Consider the following 21230-nt stretch of genomic DNA (forward strand, 5'->3'; position numbering starts at 1 on the left):
ACATGGTCTTACAATACCTGACTATTCAGATGTCTTGGTGGGCATCCTGTGTTTTCTGTCTGATTGCAGAGTTCACTCCTAATACAAAAATGGCATTCTTGCCCCAGCATACAACAGGCTGCACATGTACCAGCACACAAAGATGACACAGTCCCTGTGGTTCAGGGGATTTATCCAATCCCTAGCAAAAGCTGCTGCCCTTTTGAGGTAAAATGTATTTCTCTAGTATGGCACATGTTAAATATATACAGTTACAATACAACCAAAACAAAAGTGTCCTAAACACATAGGATGAGATGTTTGACTACAACTTATTCATATTAATCCTTGCTTGGAGTGGGATGCTGTTGTTCTATGGAAAGTCTTACTCTATTAATAATGACATTGTCTCAATATACAGTCTATAATATATCTAAGTACATTGAATAGGTATGATTTCTTGTATAAACCTTCAATTAAATATACTTGTCTAACAATGTCACCTTGTATGCTTGTCAGAGATTGGGAAAAATATATATATGTATCCAGTCTCCCCGTGCACAGGATTCAGTTATTAACTTTTAACCTCTGCTGTCACGCTTTACTTCAAATACCAGTTATTACGCCGTATTTAGAAGACTACTTTCTCATTCCAATGGAGAACAGAGTTCTGGAAAAATTCTTGACGTGCATCCAAATGCAAGAGAAGTAACTCCAATGTGTCCCACATGACAACACCCAGATTAGGGTAACAAGCCAGGTTATTTGCAAATGAAAAGTTAAGGAAGAAATCTCACAGATCCACAGAGCCAAAATCAAAGCTGTCAAAGAGTTGTTTCCAGCTCATCTGTTACCTTTTTCACAATGCTACATGGTTGATGCTAAATCACAATCCTAAACTATAACGTTATTTGGAAATAAATTCCTACAGTTAGGACATATTCCACAGATTACAGCATCTCTAAATTCTTATATTCCCTCTTTATCCTTGTACACTATATGAGCATTGCAAGAGAAAACAAAACAGCAGTCAATACACTAGCTGCAATATGGCTTCCTATGAGAAGGACATTTAATTGGCTTTGATATTTTGCTTTGTCCGGTATGTTTCTCTGCATGTATGTGTGTGCATGTGTGAGCACACACACATTTTCTTCTCTTTTTTATGGTGCACTTCACTGGCATATTTAATAGTCATTCATTTCCATAGCATTTGTTTATCATAACTTACAAAGTCAAATTGGAGGATTGTATCGTATTTACAAACAAGTTGGCACTTACAGAATAAATTATTCATTCCTCTTTATTTTTTTTTTTCATTTTATTTTCCTTCTTTTCTCCTCTTCTTTGTCACCCAAGGGCATCCAGAATTCAGGCAGAATAGTAAAACCTGCCGCCTCCTGCCATCATGCTACATTAACATAAGTAAATAGGATTCCAGCTGGTACTCTTTCCCAATGGTTTGCTTGTTGCTGAGAGGCAGTGACTTCCACCTCAGTTCATGTCCGATGTTCAGAAACCGTTAGTCAAGTGAAAGCAAAGGCTGCATGTTTTCTTCCTCATTCTTATCCAAGCGTTTTAGTACTCCAGGATCCACAACTGACTGAGATCTGAAGAGGGATAACAAGTTTATTTGACATTTCTAGATCAAGACAAATGAGGGTAAACTTCAGCTTTCTTTTGTCTATTTTAATTTCTGCCAGGGCTTAAAAATAGTGGTACAGCATTACCCAATCATCTGATCATTGCAAATGGTTAGAAAATACCCTCATGGAGTGATTATGTGGCTTCAAAAGCTCGGTTTGTGGATATAGGAGCAAATGGTAGAATAAAATGGATCCTCTTTTCTTCAGCACACAGCAGAGGACAAAGTAAGCTGTCTTTTGTACTGACTTAAGCACTGACCCACTCTACCAGAAGGTTGTATGGCACCAGGCTGGTAAAGAAGGTACAGTTCAGCCACCCAGCTGGCTAATGGCACACTGCAATTAGTAGCATGTGTTAGCTGGAAGCACAAGTTGCTCCTTTTCTGAATAGCACTTCAATGCAACTGTGTGACATCCTAAGCCAGCCCTAGGGAATCCTGCCATGGCCAGTAGGATTTATGGAGCAGCGGACCTATCTGTCAAACTCACTTACCAGCTCAACTAAATAGAACAAGAAAGGCTGGTAAGGGCAAATTCAATGATGATTGTAAAATTTTTCCAGGTTCTCTGATTCAGCACAATGTGTGAGGGAAAAAGAGGGAACCCCAACCTCCAGCAAAATTAAAATGCTACAGTAAAAACAAAGTCTGTAGTGTTAATATGAGGTCTTACATTGCCTGTGTCTCAGCTTGTCAAAAAGCAGACACTTCTTGGGTACAGTAAAAGCAACCCCTTTTAGACATTTCTTTTAGTGAGATGAATCTCATGCCTATTTCTCTTCTGTAAAGAAGATTGGGATGGCTAGAGCACATGTATGTCTCTGCAACATAGGCATCTATTTTTGATCAGTGGAAGCCCACTGTGACTGCACTATTGCTACAGACATTTGGAGGGCTACAGCACTGAGAAAACTGATGTCTCCTAAGATAGGCAGAGTCAGTCATTCACTCTTCTGAACTATTATCATCTACAAAAAAACAACGAATGATGCTGATAGCAGGAGACAATTTGGTCTTCCACAAAAAAATCTGAACACAACTTCAAAACCACAAAAACCTATCTGAATTACAGCCTAGGTGAAAACTTAACACACAAGGACATTTTCTGATAATACTGCATTCTCTTACTAATACTAAATGAAGAAAATTAGCTTTTCAAATCTGATGGTCTGTCTTGTGACAAACATAGTTAAAATTTATTTTTTAACTGAAGTTGTGCCGTAGCCCTCATCTAGAGCACTCTTCAGATCACTGAATTTAAAATGCTGGTTTTTTAAAATCTTCACCTGGTACCATGACAATGCAAAGCTGATTGAAAATTTGCTGGTGGGAAGCTGTACTCCTGGAAAATCCAGTTCATCAAGATCAAAAATGCTATGGGAGCATACTAATTTCAAAGATTCTGAACTGAATGTAAGTGCTACTAGGGGCTGAGCCTCTTCCTCAGCTGTCAGTGTCTGAGCAGCAAAGGTTTCCAGTTCTCATCCAGGGAAATGAAGGGGTGCCAGAAAGGCCGGAAAACTGGCCTCAAATTCTCAGTGAGGCAGTTCTGTCCATAAATTCCCCAGGGCCTCCAAACACCCCGATGCCAAGGCAAATGTGAAAATGGAACTGAACAAATCCTGATCTATGGCTTGCAAGCTCAGGAGCCTTAATGCCTTGAAGAAGAAGGAGAAATAATTTTGATTCTGTTTTAAATTAGCATTTACTGCTGTGTTTCATTCCATTCAGCAGCAATTTATGAATGATGGTATGTAAAAGGAAAAACATTTGTGTAAGTCTACAGCACCTTTTGTCTGCATCTCCCAAATAATTTCACAGACATTACTGAATAAATTCTCACAAAACACAGTAGGACAGGATTGTGCTACAAAGTCCCATAGCAGAGTTCAGGGACCAAAATCACACACAGATACTCTGCAAAGTTGATCAACACAGACATCTGCCCTACAAGGTCAGATGAGAAAAGGATGGCAGGTCTCCAGCTGGATTCTTCAGCCATGAGAGCCACTGGTGGACACAGCCACAGGCTAAACTTGACTGCTGAGACAGCTACCTGGTGCCACCTGATGTAAACATTTTCTCCCCAGAGGTCTGTGCTACAGATGGGATTAATTTCTTATCTCCACCACCCTCCCCCTTATCAAACTGCCTTTTAAGTAGAGGTCATCCAATTCACCAAAAGTTCAAGAAGATCTGGAGGAATGTCAGCATACATAGCATATGGGGCAAAAATGAGTAACAAAGAAATGAATTCTCAGAACTACTTTGGTTTAAGAAAGGTATTCTTTCAGATAAATATTTTTTAAAAGGCAAGTAAAATCGAATAATTGTTGAAGATCTGCTAGATGCTTGTGACATTTGTTCCCAGTTAAGCACTTTTCAATGACATAGTCAATGTCATAGGTTTTCAGTGCCATAGGTTTTTACATGTTAACAACCTTCTGTACTAATATACAACAATAACTGGTTTTAAACTGAGAAAAACAACCCATCAGGTGCTGAATTCAAGTTGGGGTTGGGTTTTTTTTTCAGTTTAATTTTTAATGAATTATACTTTATCTGCTCATAGTCTGAAAAAGTCTGCTCCAAAGGTTCTTCTCAGGCATTCTCGTGTTTTTTTGTTGCATCCTTGGATGGAGCTATTCACTCTAATGACTTCATTTCGTAACAGTAAAACTTCTGCATCTCAGCTCTGAAATTCCACCCTTCTCTCCAAGACAGCTTCTCTATTATCTCATAATTCGTCTAGTACATGCAAATCATATATAAGTGCATTGCTCACTTTTCCCCTTCCTCTGGCTCTTTGCTGTCCCATTTTCTCTATTACTTGTATTAATTACATCTGTGCCATATGGTTTCAGGACAATTTTTAACTTCTTATCCTAGTTCGTACGCACCCAGTGTCTTGCTATTTCCCACTTTCGATGCAGTGTAGGGTTTTTTGCAACACAAAATCCTTAAACTTCACGGTTTCTTTCCTTTTTTATTCCTATGGCAATCTCCTGTTCTCTCTTCCCTATTTCCCCAAAAATATCTCTCTTTAAAACTGCACTGTCCTCCCCAATCTGTGCAACATTTTCCAGCCAAAATCATCTTCCTGGCTGAGGAGTCAGAAAATATTTTGTCTTGTTTTATCTGCTTCCAGAGTCTCTCTCCCTTTTACATCAAATGCCATCTCCTGAAAGTGAATTCTCAGGATACCATATTCATACCTTATTTTAATGACTTTATATATTGGTTTGTGCCCTGTTTGTTCTCTTCTGACTCATCGCTAGGCCTACCCTCTGTGAGCTGCACTTTTGCTGCTCTGCTCAACCTTTTTTATCACATTGCTGTAATTTTTCCCCTTCTACTGCCCTGGCAAGGTTGGACCAGGTTTACCCCTCCCAAGTGAATCATCTCACTGCTTCCATAGTTACTGGAGAGGTAACTAACCTCTACCTATACTTTCCTTTATTTTGAATGGTAAAATACAGCAAGCAATTATACCGTATCTTCTCAAATAGAATATAATAATGCCAGGATGTTTACCACACTTGAGTATAACAAAGGTGCTGGGCTTTGTCCTGGTTCTCCTCATTACATTTTCTCATGTTGTGTGCAGTCACTGTGACTAACATGTTTACAGCATGTTCACATGCTGTAAATGCCCTGGCACCTTCAAGGTGGTGTATACCAGGCACTGGGCTATGATGAAAGTAAAAGTTATCATCACCACCCAGCTGGATAATTGGCTGCAATTTACCCTCTGCGCCAAGGCTCACTCCAGCTAGCACTGCCTCTCTTACATGTACTGCACCCTGGGGTGGGATATCAGCTTATCCCAAACACACTACTCCATACACTACCTATATGGCACCACGGAAATAATTAGTTGCACTGAGCTCACAACTCACATGGATAATAATCAGTTCTACGGCCCATAATCAACAGTGATTTTCTTAAAAAAGGAAAAAAGCAGTCCTTGTATAACAATAAACTGAGGGAACTATCTGCAGCTTCATAAAAGAAAAGAAAGGCAAATGTTATTTACGGCAATCCTAGAAGACTGCAGTACATTTAACTCACCTTTTCATAGATTTGGGAGAGAGGTCCTTTTCTACATCCTTTGCAGGAGTGTTGTAGGAGTCCGCATTGCATTCACTGTCATCATCGTATTCATGGTCAAGCAGTGTTCTTGCCCATGTCCCCATGTCGTAGGGGGGCAACATTCCTCCAAACTCTGAAGGCAGGATCTCGGGGTGTATTAGCTGATGCAGGCTGTTGAGGTTATTACCATGCAGGAATATCTGTATGTACATATTCAGGTAAAAACAAAGCAGTCTCATAAAAATTGTCAAAGCCCAAATTACATCATCATTATTAGAGGATATTGTACAGTTACAATATTCTTGCTGTGTTGGGCTAACAGATATGGCCACCAAGGCACACATCACCCGTGTCATAAGCATGGTCATACTATGTTCACAAACCTACAAAGTGATTAAAGCATAAGTGAGTTAAGACATTTGCAGGGCAAGGGGCTTAAGGAGGGTAAGAAGTGATGTCTAAGAACTAGATGGATGGAAGATTAGACAGACTGCCTGTCTATTATTTGCTCTCCCTAATTCTGTGAATTAAATTAATAAATTAAGAACAAAATAAATAAAATTAATATTCACCATATATATTAAGGAACATATATTCATTTTCAGCATTCAGCCACGAGTTCTATAAGTAAGATAAATAGTACAGGGTAATGAAAACTCCAATGGAAAGATTTTCTTCCTTAATATAGTGGTATGAGGATCTACCGTGCGTACTTGACAATATATGAAATAAGTAATAACAGTAACATAATTTCTGTGACAATGAGGGAATAATTAATGGACTATTTGATATTTTCCATCAATGTTCTCATAGAATGATTTTCACATATGCTTTACACATCCCTAGTAGTGTTCAAGGCCAGATTCGATAGGGCCTTGAGCGACCTGGTCTAGTGTGAGGTGCCCCTGGGCATGGCAGGGGGGTTGGAACTAGATGATCTTAAGGTCCTTTCCAACCCTAACTATTCTATAATACTATGATTCTGTGATTATGACACATATGTATATAAATACTTGTATTTATGTTTAACTTTATTGTTTCTTCTCAGATATCTGGAATATGTGATCAATGAGCACTAGAAACAGAGCACCTCTGGATTTTGACAGCTTTCTCTGACAGGTACAAGGGACCTGCAGGGTTTCCACTGGGAGAAAATGTCTACTCTTGGGTATGGATGCACAGAATGCTCACAGCAGCTGGTTTTAGACTAGCAAGTAAGATGGGCCAGGATTCACCCTTTGGGATTAGGAGTTCTCATCCATATGGTTAAACTCCTTTCATCTTGAGAACAAGCTCACCTCATCCATACTTCTCACTGGTCCATGCCATCCCCAATTTGTTCCTGGGCAATGTCTAAGAAAGTACCATATAGCACTGGCCACTGCCCTGACAGAAAATGTCCATAGAATTGAACAGTAGGAATGGCAATGCCCAACCCTTTTTAAATGACTAACCGAGAAGCAGCCAAGGTAGGATGTTGCCTCCTAGGAGCTGTACACTGCCTCTTGGTCCTCACAGGACAGCAGAGGTGTGAGCACAGACGACTGAGCACTATCAGTTCACATTCCACTTCACCTTGGAGGGACCCCTTGACAGGGGTATAACCCCTATTTATCAGAAGTTAAATTCAAAAGGATGAAAGACAAAAAGACCAAATACATGCTTGTCTTGCACTGACTATTTCAGCCCATCTTCCAGTCAGATGGGGAGACAAGAAGCTTAATATGACCATGCAAACCCAATAATGTTCTTCCATGACACAAAGGAATTTATCCTTGTGTGAAAGAACAAATATTAAAGGTGAAAGTAATTTGGTTTATGGTGCCTTTCCAACAGAATGTTTCAGTTCTTAACAATTGTTTTTATACATGCCTAGTACTAGCATTTATCGGAATATAGCCATCAGTTGCAAATCCACCAGACATATTAAAATATACAAAATAGTTCAGGATAAACAAAACAGATAAATAATGAGACTGATGAAATTCTGATGAAAATTCTGTTTTGTTTGGTTTGGGGGCTTTTTTCACAATGTTTTGTTCTGCCTCTTATGGTAGTTTTAAAACCGATTTTAAATCTTATGTGCCAGGCATAACTTTCACATTTTGACATTAAGTTTTGGACTCTAAATCAATATTTAACCACCTGAATACTTCTTATAGGTATTCAGTATAGACAAAAACAGTTGTAAAAAGTCAGTGTTTCTGAAAATACATGTCACTGATTCAGACGTTTAAATAAAAATTTAGATGTTAACTGATAAGCACCCATGTTCAACTGCCTTGTCACTTATTTTTAATGTTGTAACATGCCCGTGAGCTGTACTTTACTCCCTGGTTATGCATATACAGCACTTGACTTAAAAAGGGCTCAAACATATCTGGCACTATAATGTTCTTTGTTGAAGCTGTAGTCAACCAAGTGCAACTGAACCCTGCAAAATGGGTTTCCATTTGCATATTTATAACAGATATTACATAAAAGGCTTTGTGATCTATAGTTCAAAACCTGTGAATAACAGAGGCCTCTCAAGCAGAATCTGTCAGTAAAAATCAGCTACATGCCAAGGACCATTGTGGCCTTGTAGACTGTTTGAGGAGTAAAAATGCAGAGTCGCTTAGAGAGCTGATCCCATTGAAAAAAAAAAAAAAGGATCATCACATTCTTTGTAGTGGCTTTGTACGTGATGCTGATTGTGTTTTCCTGGGTGACAAATTTCCTGTTACAGAAATAATATCATTCTCTGTGCTATCACCACCAAGCTCTAACTTAATTGCATTGATGCAAATGCTGCAAATTCAGCAACATCTCAGAGACTGTTTGTGCTTATGCACAGATGCATCTACCCAAATTCCTTTTCACTGGCTTTATTCAAATCAGTATCTTCAAATTACTATATACCAGCTGTGTATTTTAGTTCAGGCTAATGTCAAGGAAATCACATGAGGAAAGGACTTTGTACTCACTACGTCTTTTCTTAAAAAGAAAGACACAAATAAATGTAATGGAAATTTAATATAATCTTAATAGAAATTGTAATGTTGGCAATATTTTTTATATTACCCCCAGGAGAAAGCACATACTTACATTAAAATACATTTAAATGCACTTCTTGACTGTGTCCTTAAAGGAACGCGCTCTATAAGTTTCGAAAACAGTTAAAGATACTCTTTACAGTGCCAATGTATTTAAATGCTTTCCACCAATAGCAAGCTGGTATATTGTGTATATCTACTCTAATAGAGTATGATACACCTGCTTGAACAACTGCCAGGTAATGGACAATTAAACAGAATACCCTTTTTCGTGTCTTCTCCTTTAGAAAGGGACGTATAACTGTGTAGAGGGCATGGATATACCATGGCTGATTGACGAAATGTATTCCTCCAAACCGAGCTGGAAAGCTGTCCTGTATGTCAAAAAACAAAAAGATAAAATGCGAGTTGGCTTTTAAGAGAAGTTACCCACACAGCAAATAATTATTTTTTTTTCCTGAATGCTTTACTTTTAATGATAAACCTTAAAAAAGAAGAAATGTTCTTCAAAATTGTTGAGTTCCAACCTTCCATACCAAGCAGCAACACCCTGGACAGAGCAGTGAGGAAGCGTGGCATTCAAATAACAGCATGGCATTTCTAACTTCCAGAAATGATTTAAATATTCATGATTTGGCCATAATCCATCTATAAAATATACTTTTCCTCTTCTATGGACTTCATTAATTTTTAACTGTAACCATCTCAACTCTTCCACTGCCATTGAAGAGCACTAGAAATGTCCCTCTCATTTACACCTCAAAAGAAAAAAAAAACCAACGAAAGTGTAAATCTAAACTACTATTCAAAATGTCTCTAATATCATCCATATTTCATACAACTGAGAATGCATTACACATTATGCATAAACTGTTATGCAATATCCATGACAGTAATTCTTGTCACATAGTCGGGGGCCTTCTGGTAGCTTAAGTGTAAGGATAGCATATCTGTATTGAAGCAAGCACGTCTCTCCTTGCTGAAAAACACAAGGGGCATACAACTCACTACAGAAGATTCTGATCTGCATTTTCAATTTCTAACTCAAGAAAATACACCAGAGAGTTTGGTAGTGTGAAGAGGGCAACCACTCTGTCCTGGATACTACTGCCAAATTCATTGCATGTCCTCATTTTGTCTTTGCATCGTTTATCGCACGCACAAACAATGCAATAAGCTGCTGCCGCCTCCTCTGTTGCCTAGAGTTACAGCACTGAACAAGGAAGCAAGAGGTATAAACAGGCTTGTAAATTGACACATGTCCCCATTTGTTTTCAGGTTATGTCATTCGAAGCATACTGATTTAAGGTCATATGGCACACAGCAAAAAAATGACCAGGAAAAAAGCATAAGCTGTATCAACCAAGCAAGAACTGTCAGATAAGGAAAGCAAGAACTGTAGGAAGGCAATCTTTCATGAAATGTTTCCAGATAGGAATCTACTTTGAAAAAGTACATGTTCCAAGAAAGCTCCTTAGTTCTGTGGATGCGTACAGACCTGTGGGAATAATGAAGCCTGAAGACGTCACTTCCTCCCCTCAAAAACACCACACAAATGCCAGCAGGCATTCCTAACCTGGAGGTCTCTACATCAGGGCATCACCTGTCTCCAAATTGCAACTACTTGGTGGATTATCAGATGAAATCAAGGAGGCAGTACCTTAACAATAATCTGCAGGGAGGGTGAAAGCTACAACACACATCACTAATATCTGGCTGGCCACAGCACAACAGTCAATGCCATTAACAGCCTATATTACAGGTTTTCTCCAGAAATGTGTTATTAACAAGAGCTTTGAAATAAAACAAAAGCGTCATCTTGACTGAAGTTCCTGTCAGAACTGAGTAAATGTCAAGCAGGATGGTTGATAATTTGACATGTAATTCACCCTTGTTCAATATCGGAAATCTCCAAACACCATTTTGAGAACACAACTTCTAATGTACAAAAGGTAGTAACTTATGTCTCTCTCACAGCAATCCAGAGAATCCGTTAGGAAGGATAAATCACTGGATGACACCTTAACCTTTAGTTGCAGGAGATACCATTCATCTACAGAAGGTTGTGTTTGTTTCGTTTATCGTGGCTGCTGCTCCAGAAAAGAAGTCTGGTGCAGCATGTTGTGTACTATGCAGGAAAGAATGCATACCATACACTAAAGCTGCAGAAGACGTCTTGTGCTAGCTTCATACCGATGTCTGTAAAGATACAAGGTCAGGTAGGACAGAGCTCTGAGCAACCTTTTCTAGTGGAAGATGTCCCTGCTCATTGCAGGGGGGTTGGGCTAGGTGCCATTTAAAAGCCCCTTCCAACTCAAACTATTCTATGATTCTGTATCTTTGGAGTTAACTCTGAAATGGTAACTGTGTTAAGGTTTATAGGGATCACTTTTATAATGTAGATATTAGGGGAGACAGCAAAGCAAACCAGCAGTTCCTGGCTGCATGCCTTCTTGCATGATTTTGTAACCTTTTAAATTAATACAAGTGCCCAAAAAGTTACACATACCAAGTTATGAAATGTTTGTTCTTTATTGCTCAAAAAATGTCTCTCACAGAAACTGAGGACAGCCTGTGAATGCAAGATCTCAACAACCATGCACACACACAGACAGAGCAGAGAGCCAAAGGTATTTGTATTCTACCACGGGCTCAGAATGGATGACTTGTCAGTACTCAGTATCTTTGAAAGATATTGAACTTCTAGCAGATAAAAGGGAGTATCCTTAGGAAGCACCACTTTGACACCTTCACGATCTTTTCCTGAATCTTGGAAACCACTTACATGGAGGATCATGAACATATGTAGAATGATCCTCAAACAGAAGATGCTGCTTGATATTAAAAGCCAATTTGTCTCTGTGTTTTTCAGCAATACTAAAGGCATTTTCCAGAACTGACTAATCAGGTATTTATCAATTTCTGTGACTGAACTGACATGCCCAAATTCAGGATCACTTCCTAAGGTGTAATTAGGAACCCCCAAAATTTGGGCCTGGAAAGAAAAAGGGTGACTTCATAAGAATGTTTCTGCATTGAACACAGTGTTGGGACTAGAACTCAAAAGCTGCTGAATGCAGATCCATAAACCCAATCTCAACAGCACCCGGTGAGAAAATGAAAAAGTATAATAAGCAACTACAGTGGCTGGGGAAATGCGTCAGAAGGTTGCTTGGGTCTTCTCAGTCGTATCTGACTTCCACATGGGGACTTGCCAGACAGATGGCCATCCTACACAAACAGCAGGTAGGAATTTCTTGTATGTCACTGATCCTTGTGAGCTTTTATGTAGATTAAGTCACAAGTGTGGTGGCAGTCACAACTGCCACTGTAGACACATTGCACTTCAAGAGAAAAGCCTGTAACCCATGAATCACATGTATTCTAAGTAAAAGGAATCCCATGCCAAAAAACAGTAAGAAATGGAGATCAGCCATGAAGCGAGCTATGCGCTCGACTGGAAAAGTAAAAAATCTGATGGGGTATTACTAAACGACTATAAAGAACAAAATATATATACACTGTGTGGAGTTCTTTAGTGTTCGCGATAATCTCTGTTTATGCAGCAGAGCACAGCCTGCCTCTGATGAACACAGTTTAGGCCATTACCACGGCATGGACACAGGGAAGCAGGTAGTTACTATAGGGACCACAGTCTTTGTGGTACAAGGCTTACAAATGACAATTAATAGTGGGCTGCCAAGGAACAGGCAGATCCCCACACTACTGTCTGCAGGACCGGGTGACTACCAGTACACAGCAGTAACTGACCTCTCCTCAAACATCTGTAAGCCAGTATTGGAGAATGATCCCAAGCAAAGTGCCTTGCTAACTTTCCATCTCTGATAACATGGCTCTGCTCACTCACAGCACAGCAGTTTTACGTCCCTGCCACATGACATAATTTGTGCAGCACGACATATTTTATACAACCTGTCTCTACAGGATTCCTCTCCAAGGACCCAGCTGCTGTTGTCTGCTACCACCCTTGCTAAGAAGACAGGTTTCTACTTTCTGGGAACCACATCCCACCTTGTGCTGGGCTTAGCTGTCACTTAACCCAGCTCTCAGGGTTTCACAGAGGGTCCCACTCTCTGCTGTGGCCAGCAGAAGCTCTTATGGCACATGTAATGACAGCAAATTCAGTATATGACAATCAATATATCAACAGTACCTAAAAGAGGAAAGTGTCAAATTCCTACTGAAATCAGTGTGAGTCTTCTTGGTGGTGTCAGAACTGCTAAGAAAATAAAAATGACCCACCTTTTTCATCATTACCAAATGCAAAAAATTGAAGAACTTCTTAAATGCCACAGCATTTTCCAATCCTTGGGTATCATGTCTACATTTTAACCTCTGAAGTTTGTTTTTAAAGAATTAGCCCTGCCAGCTGAAGTCAATAGCGGAGTCAAATTTGTTTGCACAGCTCTTAGAAGTGAAGTCCTAGAGGGTGCTGGGATGACTGTGTGCCCAGAAGTGCCTCACAAGCACGCGCATCACTCGCAAACAGCACATCTATAAACATCTTGCTGCATACTAACACTGCAAGAGTGCTTGGGCACATATGCTCTGGGGTCGTGTTTGAGGGTTTGCTGTCCTTATGAGCAGTGAAACTGTTTTTGCAGACAGTCTAGAGGCATCCTTCAAAAGAGTGTCTAGGCAAATACAATGGACACACTCATACGCTTTACTTAAGACTGTGCTTGAGTGCTGTGATGAATACAGGCCATAGCATCTGCAGGCAACAAGAGGCTACAGAGTCAAAACTGTGCAAACTGTATCTTCATAACAAAAATTACAAGTTCAAAGCTAGTGTATTAAGCTTATAATATCTAAATGTCACTTTAGAGTTATTCCTGAAGACAATAAATTCAGGTCTCCTCCAGCTATTCCAAAAAGTCAAGTAGTTCAGGAAAAAAAAAAAAGAAAAAAAATCATTTATGATGAACCAAAATAGTATCTTCATAATGGAAAGTTCCACTAGAAGGATACTGAAACATTCTATCTGATGCAAGATGCAGCATGACTAAACTTAATTTTTAGCATGTTAAACAGGAAACTGTGGAAAATCACAGAAAGAAAAGGCTCTGATTAGAAGGAATATTCCACTTCCTTAGTACTTCAGGAGTTGAATCACCAGAGGAGCCAAAAGTCACTGCCATCCACATCAGGAAAGGAAACCCAAGTCTTGCTCCCAAACTATAATTTTCCCTGCAGGTATGAAACAACAGGGCATTCCTATTACCAAACTTCCTGCAGGCATCCATCCTTGACAAGGCTAATCGCAATGTCTCAAAATAAAACAACTTGCATGGCAAGACTGATCACCTGTGCTCAAGGCATGACTTTGGACTGAGATGCTATCCAGTGGTATGTTAAGATGATAAAGAAACTGAAAAGGGAATCTGTGGAGTCTAAAAGCTTTGGATTGGTTTGTTTATGAAAACAAGTACTAGAAAGCAGATGCTACCTACAAACACACTATGGAGAATAAACAACAGGTAAGGACAGACCCTTCCAAAACAAACAAAAACACTGACATCTAAACAAATGAGAAAAAGCTCACCATGAACACAGCTAGACTGGAAAGTGGCAAACAGCTTTGAACCATCAAACATCCAATAATTCTAGTGGTGGGAATAAACAACCTAAATGCATTTTGAGACAAAGATTACTAAATCATGAGGAAGTTAAGCATCATATTGTCTGTAACAACAGGAGACTTCACCTTTCTCCCTCTGTGTTAAAGCTCTTTAAGGTTCAGATCCAAGGAAAATTTCAGATTTCAATGTTGCTGAAATTTTGCTTGATCCCTGAAATAGCTCTGCTAGTGATTTCCCTTGGCAAGACTATGATGTTGTTCTCTCCTAGATTGAGCTTTTCATTTTTATTTAACAATGTTGAACCATTTCTAAGACAAAGTGTGCCCGAATAAATTTGTTACTGTGTTCAACCAAAAGAGCACTACCTAAAGGCAAATTAACATCATTCTGTGACATTCCTACAAAATAAGATTTAATTATCTAGAACTGGATGTTGTCATTTTGCTAAGAAGCTTCCAGTGAAACAATTTGACTTTTGGCAATTTTCCTTTTCATTTCTATTAGTCATTTTATCTTACAGCTCATACAGAAATATGCTAAATTGAATGAGATGAGGAGATGGTATCCATCCAGTGAGAACATTGCTCTTTTTATTGAAGTATCTGTTTTAATTTCAAATAATCTTCCATCTTTCAATATGCTACTCATAAAAAAAAAATATGTTGGTTAAATTAATTAGGTTGATAGGGCTGTAAAAGCCATCTGACCACGTAAGTCTGCATGTTTATACATAAATATAATAAAAAAATCTACATAGATTTTGTACTTCCATTATTTGGATAAAAGGCTCAGATCATGCTCTTTTTTATTTTTTTTTTTTTATTAGATTGGCTTCATAAAGAAAATATTTTGTACAAACCCTCTCATTTTCATTAGAAATTACTTTATTTTTGCAAATTAACCTCAAGAGGTTTTGGCTTTATATTTTTTAGTGTTTTAATTAGAAATCGTGTGAAATTCGTTCAGCAATTTTTGCTTGTTTTGACAGGGGCTTGGGCTTTTGGGTATTTTTTTCTCCTTCGGTTCACTTGTTTAGTTTCAACCTGGAAAAAGAAAGGCTGTAATTTTAAAAAGGAAATGAAAAATGCTAATTTCCAAGGACAATTCTTTTTTCAACTACCAACACTGTCTCTTTTTTAATTCTAAGTAACACTTCATTTGGAATGTGAGGTATTAAAAAGGGGGAAAAACACCAAAACGTTTTCAAAGTGTGACGACGTTTTCCAGATTAGCAAAGCCAGAACAACAGTAAGAAAGATGGTAGAAGCAGGCTCTTCTATCCTGTTTTATTTTCCTATGATGAAAATCATTCTTTACAATATGCAATTATCAGATGGTAATTTCTTCTACAGAAATTCTATTTGGGGGAAAAATACCATTTCCAGACAGCTTGTGAATGTCTTATTAGATTAAGATTACAGACAAATGGAAATAACACTGTAGTGCAAACTCCTGTGCATAAATATATTAAGAATACCTTCACAATACTGGTGGAATAAAAATAATGTAGAAAATCACTGTTCATAAAAACTCCATATTCAAATTCCTAAAGGCAGAGGTGTTTGGCCAGGGACTGTATAGAAGGAGATGAAACGCCACACCAGCATCTCAGCTTGTACCACCCACACCCTGAAGTCACCCTCTTTCAGTCAGTGAGGCTACTCTGATGCCCAAAGAGCCCTTGGTGTCTGCCAAGACCACTGATCACAGGATTACTGCCATGATGTAAGTATCTAGAATCGCCTTAAGTGAGCTACACTTATTTGTTCTATTTTATTCAACCAAAATGATTTCTTGTGCTGTCTCACATTTCTTTCACAGCAGAAGGAAGGAATGGAAACCTGGGGATAATGTTAAGGCAATGACTTAAAGAAACAATGACAAGGCAGAAGCCATAGAATAAGGCAAAAGCGAGGAGCAGAAGAAAAGAGGAGAGATTAAGTTGAAAGTAATTCAGTGAGGGATATCAAGATATTACTATGGTACACAAGAGAAAAACATATTCATCATGTTCCTTTTCTCTCCCCTCCTCAAAACTTGCACAGAAAGGCAGAGAAAGAGAAACATAAAATATTCCTACATGGAGGACCCATGTTTCATAGTCATATGTCGACTGATTTTGGAGACCTAAACTCAAATAGGGTAATTAAATACCATATCTTACACCTTCCATATAATTTTTGTCTATCACAGCAATGAACAATCTCCCTGAAGAACCAGAGCCAACCTACGGATTTTTAGTTCTGGGTTGGCTTCAGCCCAAATTTGCAAGAAGCTACATTTGAACTGACCATCCTTAGTGGTACATCAGTATACCGGTCCTGGCAATAGGGTGCAGGTCTGGATAGGGTGAACAGGGATTCTGCACAGAGGCAAAAATGCAAGTTTTCTTGTTGTGGCAACTTTCAAACAACACTGTGCAGCTTTGCAATGCCCACCGATTAATGAGTTAAAAGATAGCAATTCTCCAACCAGAATATTCACTTTTTTTCCCCTGTAAATTAAGAACTTGTAAGCCATTTCCTACATTTTATTATCCAAAGCTCCTCCAAAAATACAACTCTCTGTTTCAGACAGAATGCCTTAAAATTGGATTACCACTTTATCAGTTTCAATTTACAGTAATACAATAGACCGAAAACTGTAGTGATTCACGAGTTATTTCACAAGCCATATGTTTCCTTATACTACAAAGAATCAATCTCCATCGCTACAGTAGACACTAAGAGCAGTAATCATTTTAGCCATCCAATTTTAATCTGTCACTCCATGTAAATGAGAGTCCTGAGAATTTAACTGAACTGTAAAATTGGAGGGATACTGATTTAAGAAAATTCAGCTGAGGACAGACACTGAGATCTAGAATGTAGAATAATTAAGCTTTAAATTACTGGGGAAATTGAATAACTGCCTTGAGATCCAGTAATAAGTATTATGTTTTATTAAAAGTAGAGGTATCATGAACTATGCAGCATACAAATTTTCAAGAGGTCAGTTCCCAAAAGTACAGAACTATTTCCAGTTCCAAAAAGTGTTCAAATGTCTTTGTCATAGTACAGAATGGAGATTTATTTCAGCCTCTCAGCTTCAAGAAAGTCTTAGTCTGAACTGCTCAGCTATGCTTTATCTCAAGCAGCCCTTGGTGTCTTGAAAAGATACAGTTTCTTATGAGGTAACTCAAGTTCAGCTTCCCCCTTCTTCTGCACTCCTGAATGCCTGCTGGTGGTACACACACATAAAATGCTCCTGGGAGCCCAGGAAATTTCAATATTGTTTAAGGAAGAATTGTCATTCTGATTATTACTCTAGAGGATCATCAATCACTGTTGTTGAATTCTAACTTCAGACATCAATCCCCTCTGGCTTTAAAGCCATGGCTTTAAACAAGCATGGCTGTCTCTGTGTTAGCTGCTACTGAGGAAACCCTGGAATGAAAAGCATAGATTCACAGTGACTGGGCAAATAAATAATTATTTGCTTTATCATACATATCTAGGACAAAGCTAATTTGTTTATTGTTCTAACAGGGTATGTCAGTAATGAAGAAGTGTGATGCTATAGTCCATCCTAAAATCATACTTTTGGAACTCTTGAAAAAATCATATCCAAGGAGTTGGAAGATCAAAAACAGAAACACAAATCTCTTCTTGCTAAGATAAACCGGGAATCCACGTAAATCCCTTCTTAGCAAAAGAAAATAACAGTAACTTCAGTCCAGGTTGCATAGATACCCACGCAGAAAAGAACTGAGTTCTGAAACCATCCAGAACTCGGGGTCCAGAGCTGGGCTCCCCAGTATAAACCAGGCAGGGACATACTGTAGCAAGTCCAGCAAAGGGCCATGAAGATGACTAAGGGATTGGAGTATCCTTTATATGAACAGAGGCTGAGAGAGCTGGGAATGTCCAGCATGGAGGAGAGAAAACTCAGGGGGATCGTACCAATATATATATATAAATACCTGGAGGACAGAAGATAGAGCCAGGCACTTTTTGGTGGTGCCCAGTGACTGCACCAGGGAAAATGGGGGCAAATCAAAACACAGGAGGGGCCTTCTGAATGTAAGAAACCACATAAGAATGCACAGTTCCGAATCAGTCAGGCACTGATGAAAAAATATAAAATCACTGGGGTTATATACGGTCTTTTTAGCTGGTATTTTCCAAAAACATTTCACTTCCCAAAGCTGTGCTATTTTTGAAGTTCATCATCAGCCAAAGCAACCAATGTGATGACAGACTTCTCAAACTCAATTAAAAAAACCCTGATTTTCAGGTGGCTGTTAATATTTACCCTGTGTAATATACTCAAAGTGCTTTGCTTGCTTGAGATCACTCATCTTCCCAACACAAGTGACTGCCAGAAACGTTCATGGCTTACTCCACCTAGACAAAGACTTTACTTGAAAACCCTGAAACTTCATGCACCATACTCTCTGAACCAGGATTTACAAAATGTAGGAATTGCCAAGCTGTATTCACAACAGTAACCAGGATCAGTTTCCAAAGCCTGGGAATGAGCTGCTTCCCTATTCTGGCCCAACACCCGTGAGCCCAGCTTTTCGGAAATGTCAGAGGGCAACACAGGCAGCTCACAGACCGGTGCAGGCCTGCAACACTCAGATTAATTTCATTTATTAGCAAAACCTCTAGGATAGAAGTTCATTTTCATTTTAAGACTGACCATTTACTGCTACACTCTTAGCTCTACCAACCTAATAGCAGGCAGTTGCATCGTAAAGTATATCTTTTTCCAAATATAGCACTGTGTAACAAAAGAGATTGCTGTTGCATATATAACATCTTCAAATGTTTATAACTGTAGTTTGTAAAATGGTTATTGCCCTACTGTTAAAACATTATTCAAATTGTAGCTTTTTAAGTCCAATACAGTATACTAAGAGTGTAGCATAATTTTACAGACAGTTTAAGAATGAGAACATAAAGATCCTACTTCCTCTTTCTTGCTTATTACTTTTCTTATTTGGCCACCTTCTGATCTGCAGCCCTCATCTACAGCATGGCTTAAATTTTCTGCTTTGTTATATTACTGTCACTGCACTGTTAGTGGTTGATACTAACAGGAGAATTAAAACCCCAGTACAGGGACGATCACATATGGTATGCCTGAATGGACTTAATGGAAGGGAGAGACACCCTGTTGGCTTCCACTTGCTTCCCATTCATCAGCAGCCTTCGTTGCATCATGCCATGCCATTCGGCACATACATGCTATTAGTCACACAACCCTGCAACCATAATCCACTTAGTATTCATGCTACAGCTGCAAACGCCCCTGCTGTGACTGCCCTGTGTACCTCAAAAGGAGCCTGAAAATACAGAACTCCTCACTTCAGTGAGAATATCATTAAACATTAAACCTTAAACAAGCTTCTATCCCCCCTTAACTGACCAGTGAAGAGTCATTCCTCAACAACCAAGAAAAGTGATGCTGACAAACTGAAGCAAAATCAAGAGGCAATGTTAATGTAAGTAGACATAGCCTTTCCCAACCTGTCCATTCGCAAAGGGATGCAGTTGTTCAGGGTATCTGGAGAGCATGTGACAAAGCTCTCACACTTCACAAAAAATAGATTAAGTAAGCGAAGTCTTCTCTTAGGTACTAACAGGTGTGGGGTCACAGCAAGAGATAAATGCAAACCTGAAGGGTGCAACATTTGCTAGATATAAGGTATTTTCACATGCCAATAAACAGAACCGCATCAAAATCTAAAAAGAATGCATCGAATAGTGTGTGCATTTGTGTATAAACATCATTATGCCTCAGACATCAAATTAATCTCTTAAATATTTTATTGCCATGGTTAATTTGTCAGTTTCCAGTAGCCTATTCACTTTAATTTAAAATAGATTTAAGAGCTCAGACTACCGGTGCAGAACAAAAAAAATGAAGGCATTTCCTATCTAGGAACCAGAATCAGTTCTTTGTGTCCTACTGGTAGATCAATTATGCATTAAAGGCTGCTGCTGCTTGAGTTTTAATGCACATTAGTTCATAGACCTTGAGCAAATTGGATGTTACAATATTAAAAAGGGAAAGTACTAGAATAAGCTATACAGAAAAAAAACTCACCAGATCAAGCAAGGGGCCAATTAATCAACCAAATACTTGCAATGGAAAGACAGGCTGCCTACTGCCAGCACACAGAGAAATAAGAAATGCACAGATAATTCACTTAAATTCCTTTAAATGCAATAAATCCTACTTGGAATAACCTCAAGACCATTTTTAATATGTTGCATTGTTACACTTCTTTTTGGCGATTCAAGCAAAGAACTCTGCTGATGTGTATATATGCGTACATTGTAGTACTACAGATCTGTTAATACCTGTTCTCATCCTGAATGAACAGTATTTCGAGCCCTATTCTAGACATCAGACACATAAGATGCATGCTTAGCCCTTTAAAGATCCCGACTGTGTATTTACTGAAATAGATCATTTAAAGTAGTACTCCAGTCAGCTTTGCTACTTTTGGAGCCTGTCTGATAAATCTTCACACATAGCTGAAGCATTAGGAAGTCTTCCATTTTCTGAACCCAAATTCCTGCATTGCTATATCCACTAGAGCTTCTCAGCAGTAAAATTAAAAGCAGCATGAATATTTAAGTGTTTTGTGATAAGAATGCAGCAGCTAAATCTGCCAGTATACAAAAGGCAAAGGCAACCTTAGAATTTGAATTCACTGAAATACAGGATGGAAGGGAAGAAAGTAGATGTCTAAAAGAAGGAGGGAAATTATCTCAAAATGCTTGCTAGCTATTACTACTGCCCTGGGAGCTGCAGTTTGAGTGCTCTAAGCTTTCATTTCCTTACAAAGACAACGTTATTTGGTAGAAATATTTTTCCTGCAGT

At 38.7% G+C, this 21230-nt stretch overlaps 1 protein-coding gene across 1 annotated transcript in view; it reads right to left on the bottom strand.

Annotated features, from left to right (window-relative positions):
* Window positions 1-1475: 1475 nt before the first annotated feature.
* CLVS2 (clavesin 2) overlaps window positions 1476-21230 on the bottom strand; it is a 47794-nt gene continuing 28039 nt past the window's right edge. The window contains exons 3-5 of the mRNA XM_065679118.1: window positions 9015-9125; window positions 5696-5916; window positions 1476-1589 (exon numbers count right to left, since the gene is read on the bottom strand). Coding sequence (XP_065535190.1) covers window positions 1502-1589; window positions 5696-5916; window positions 9015-9125 — 420 coding nt within the window. The 3' untranslated portion in view covers window positions 1476-1501. The remainder of the gene's footprint in view (window positions 1590-5695; window positions 5917-9014; window positions 9126-21230) is intronic.

The sequence above is a fragment of the Lathamus discolor genome, chromosome 5 (assembly GCF_037157495.1).
Source record: "Lathamus discolor isolate bLatDis1 chromosome 5, bLatDis1.hap1, whole genome shotgun sequence".
Taxonomy (NCBI): Eukaryota; Metazoa; Chordata; class Aves; order Psittaciformes; family Psittacidae; genus Lathamus; species Lathamus discolor.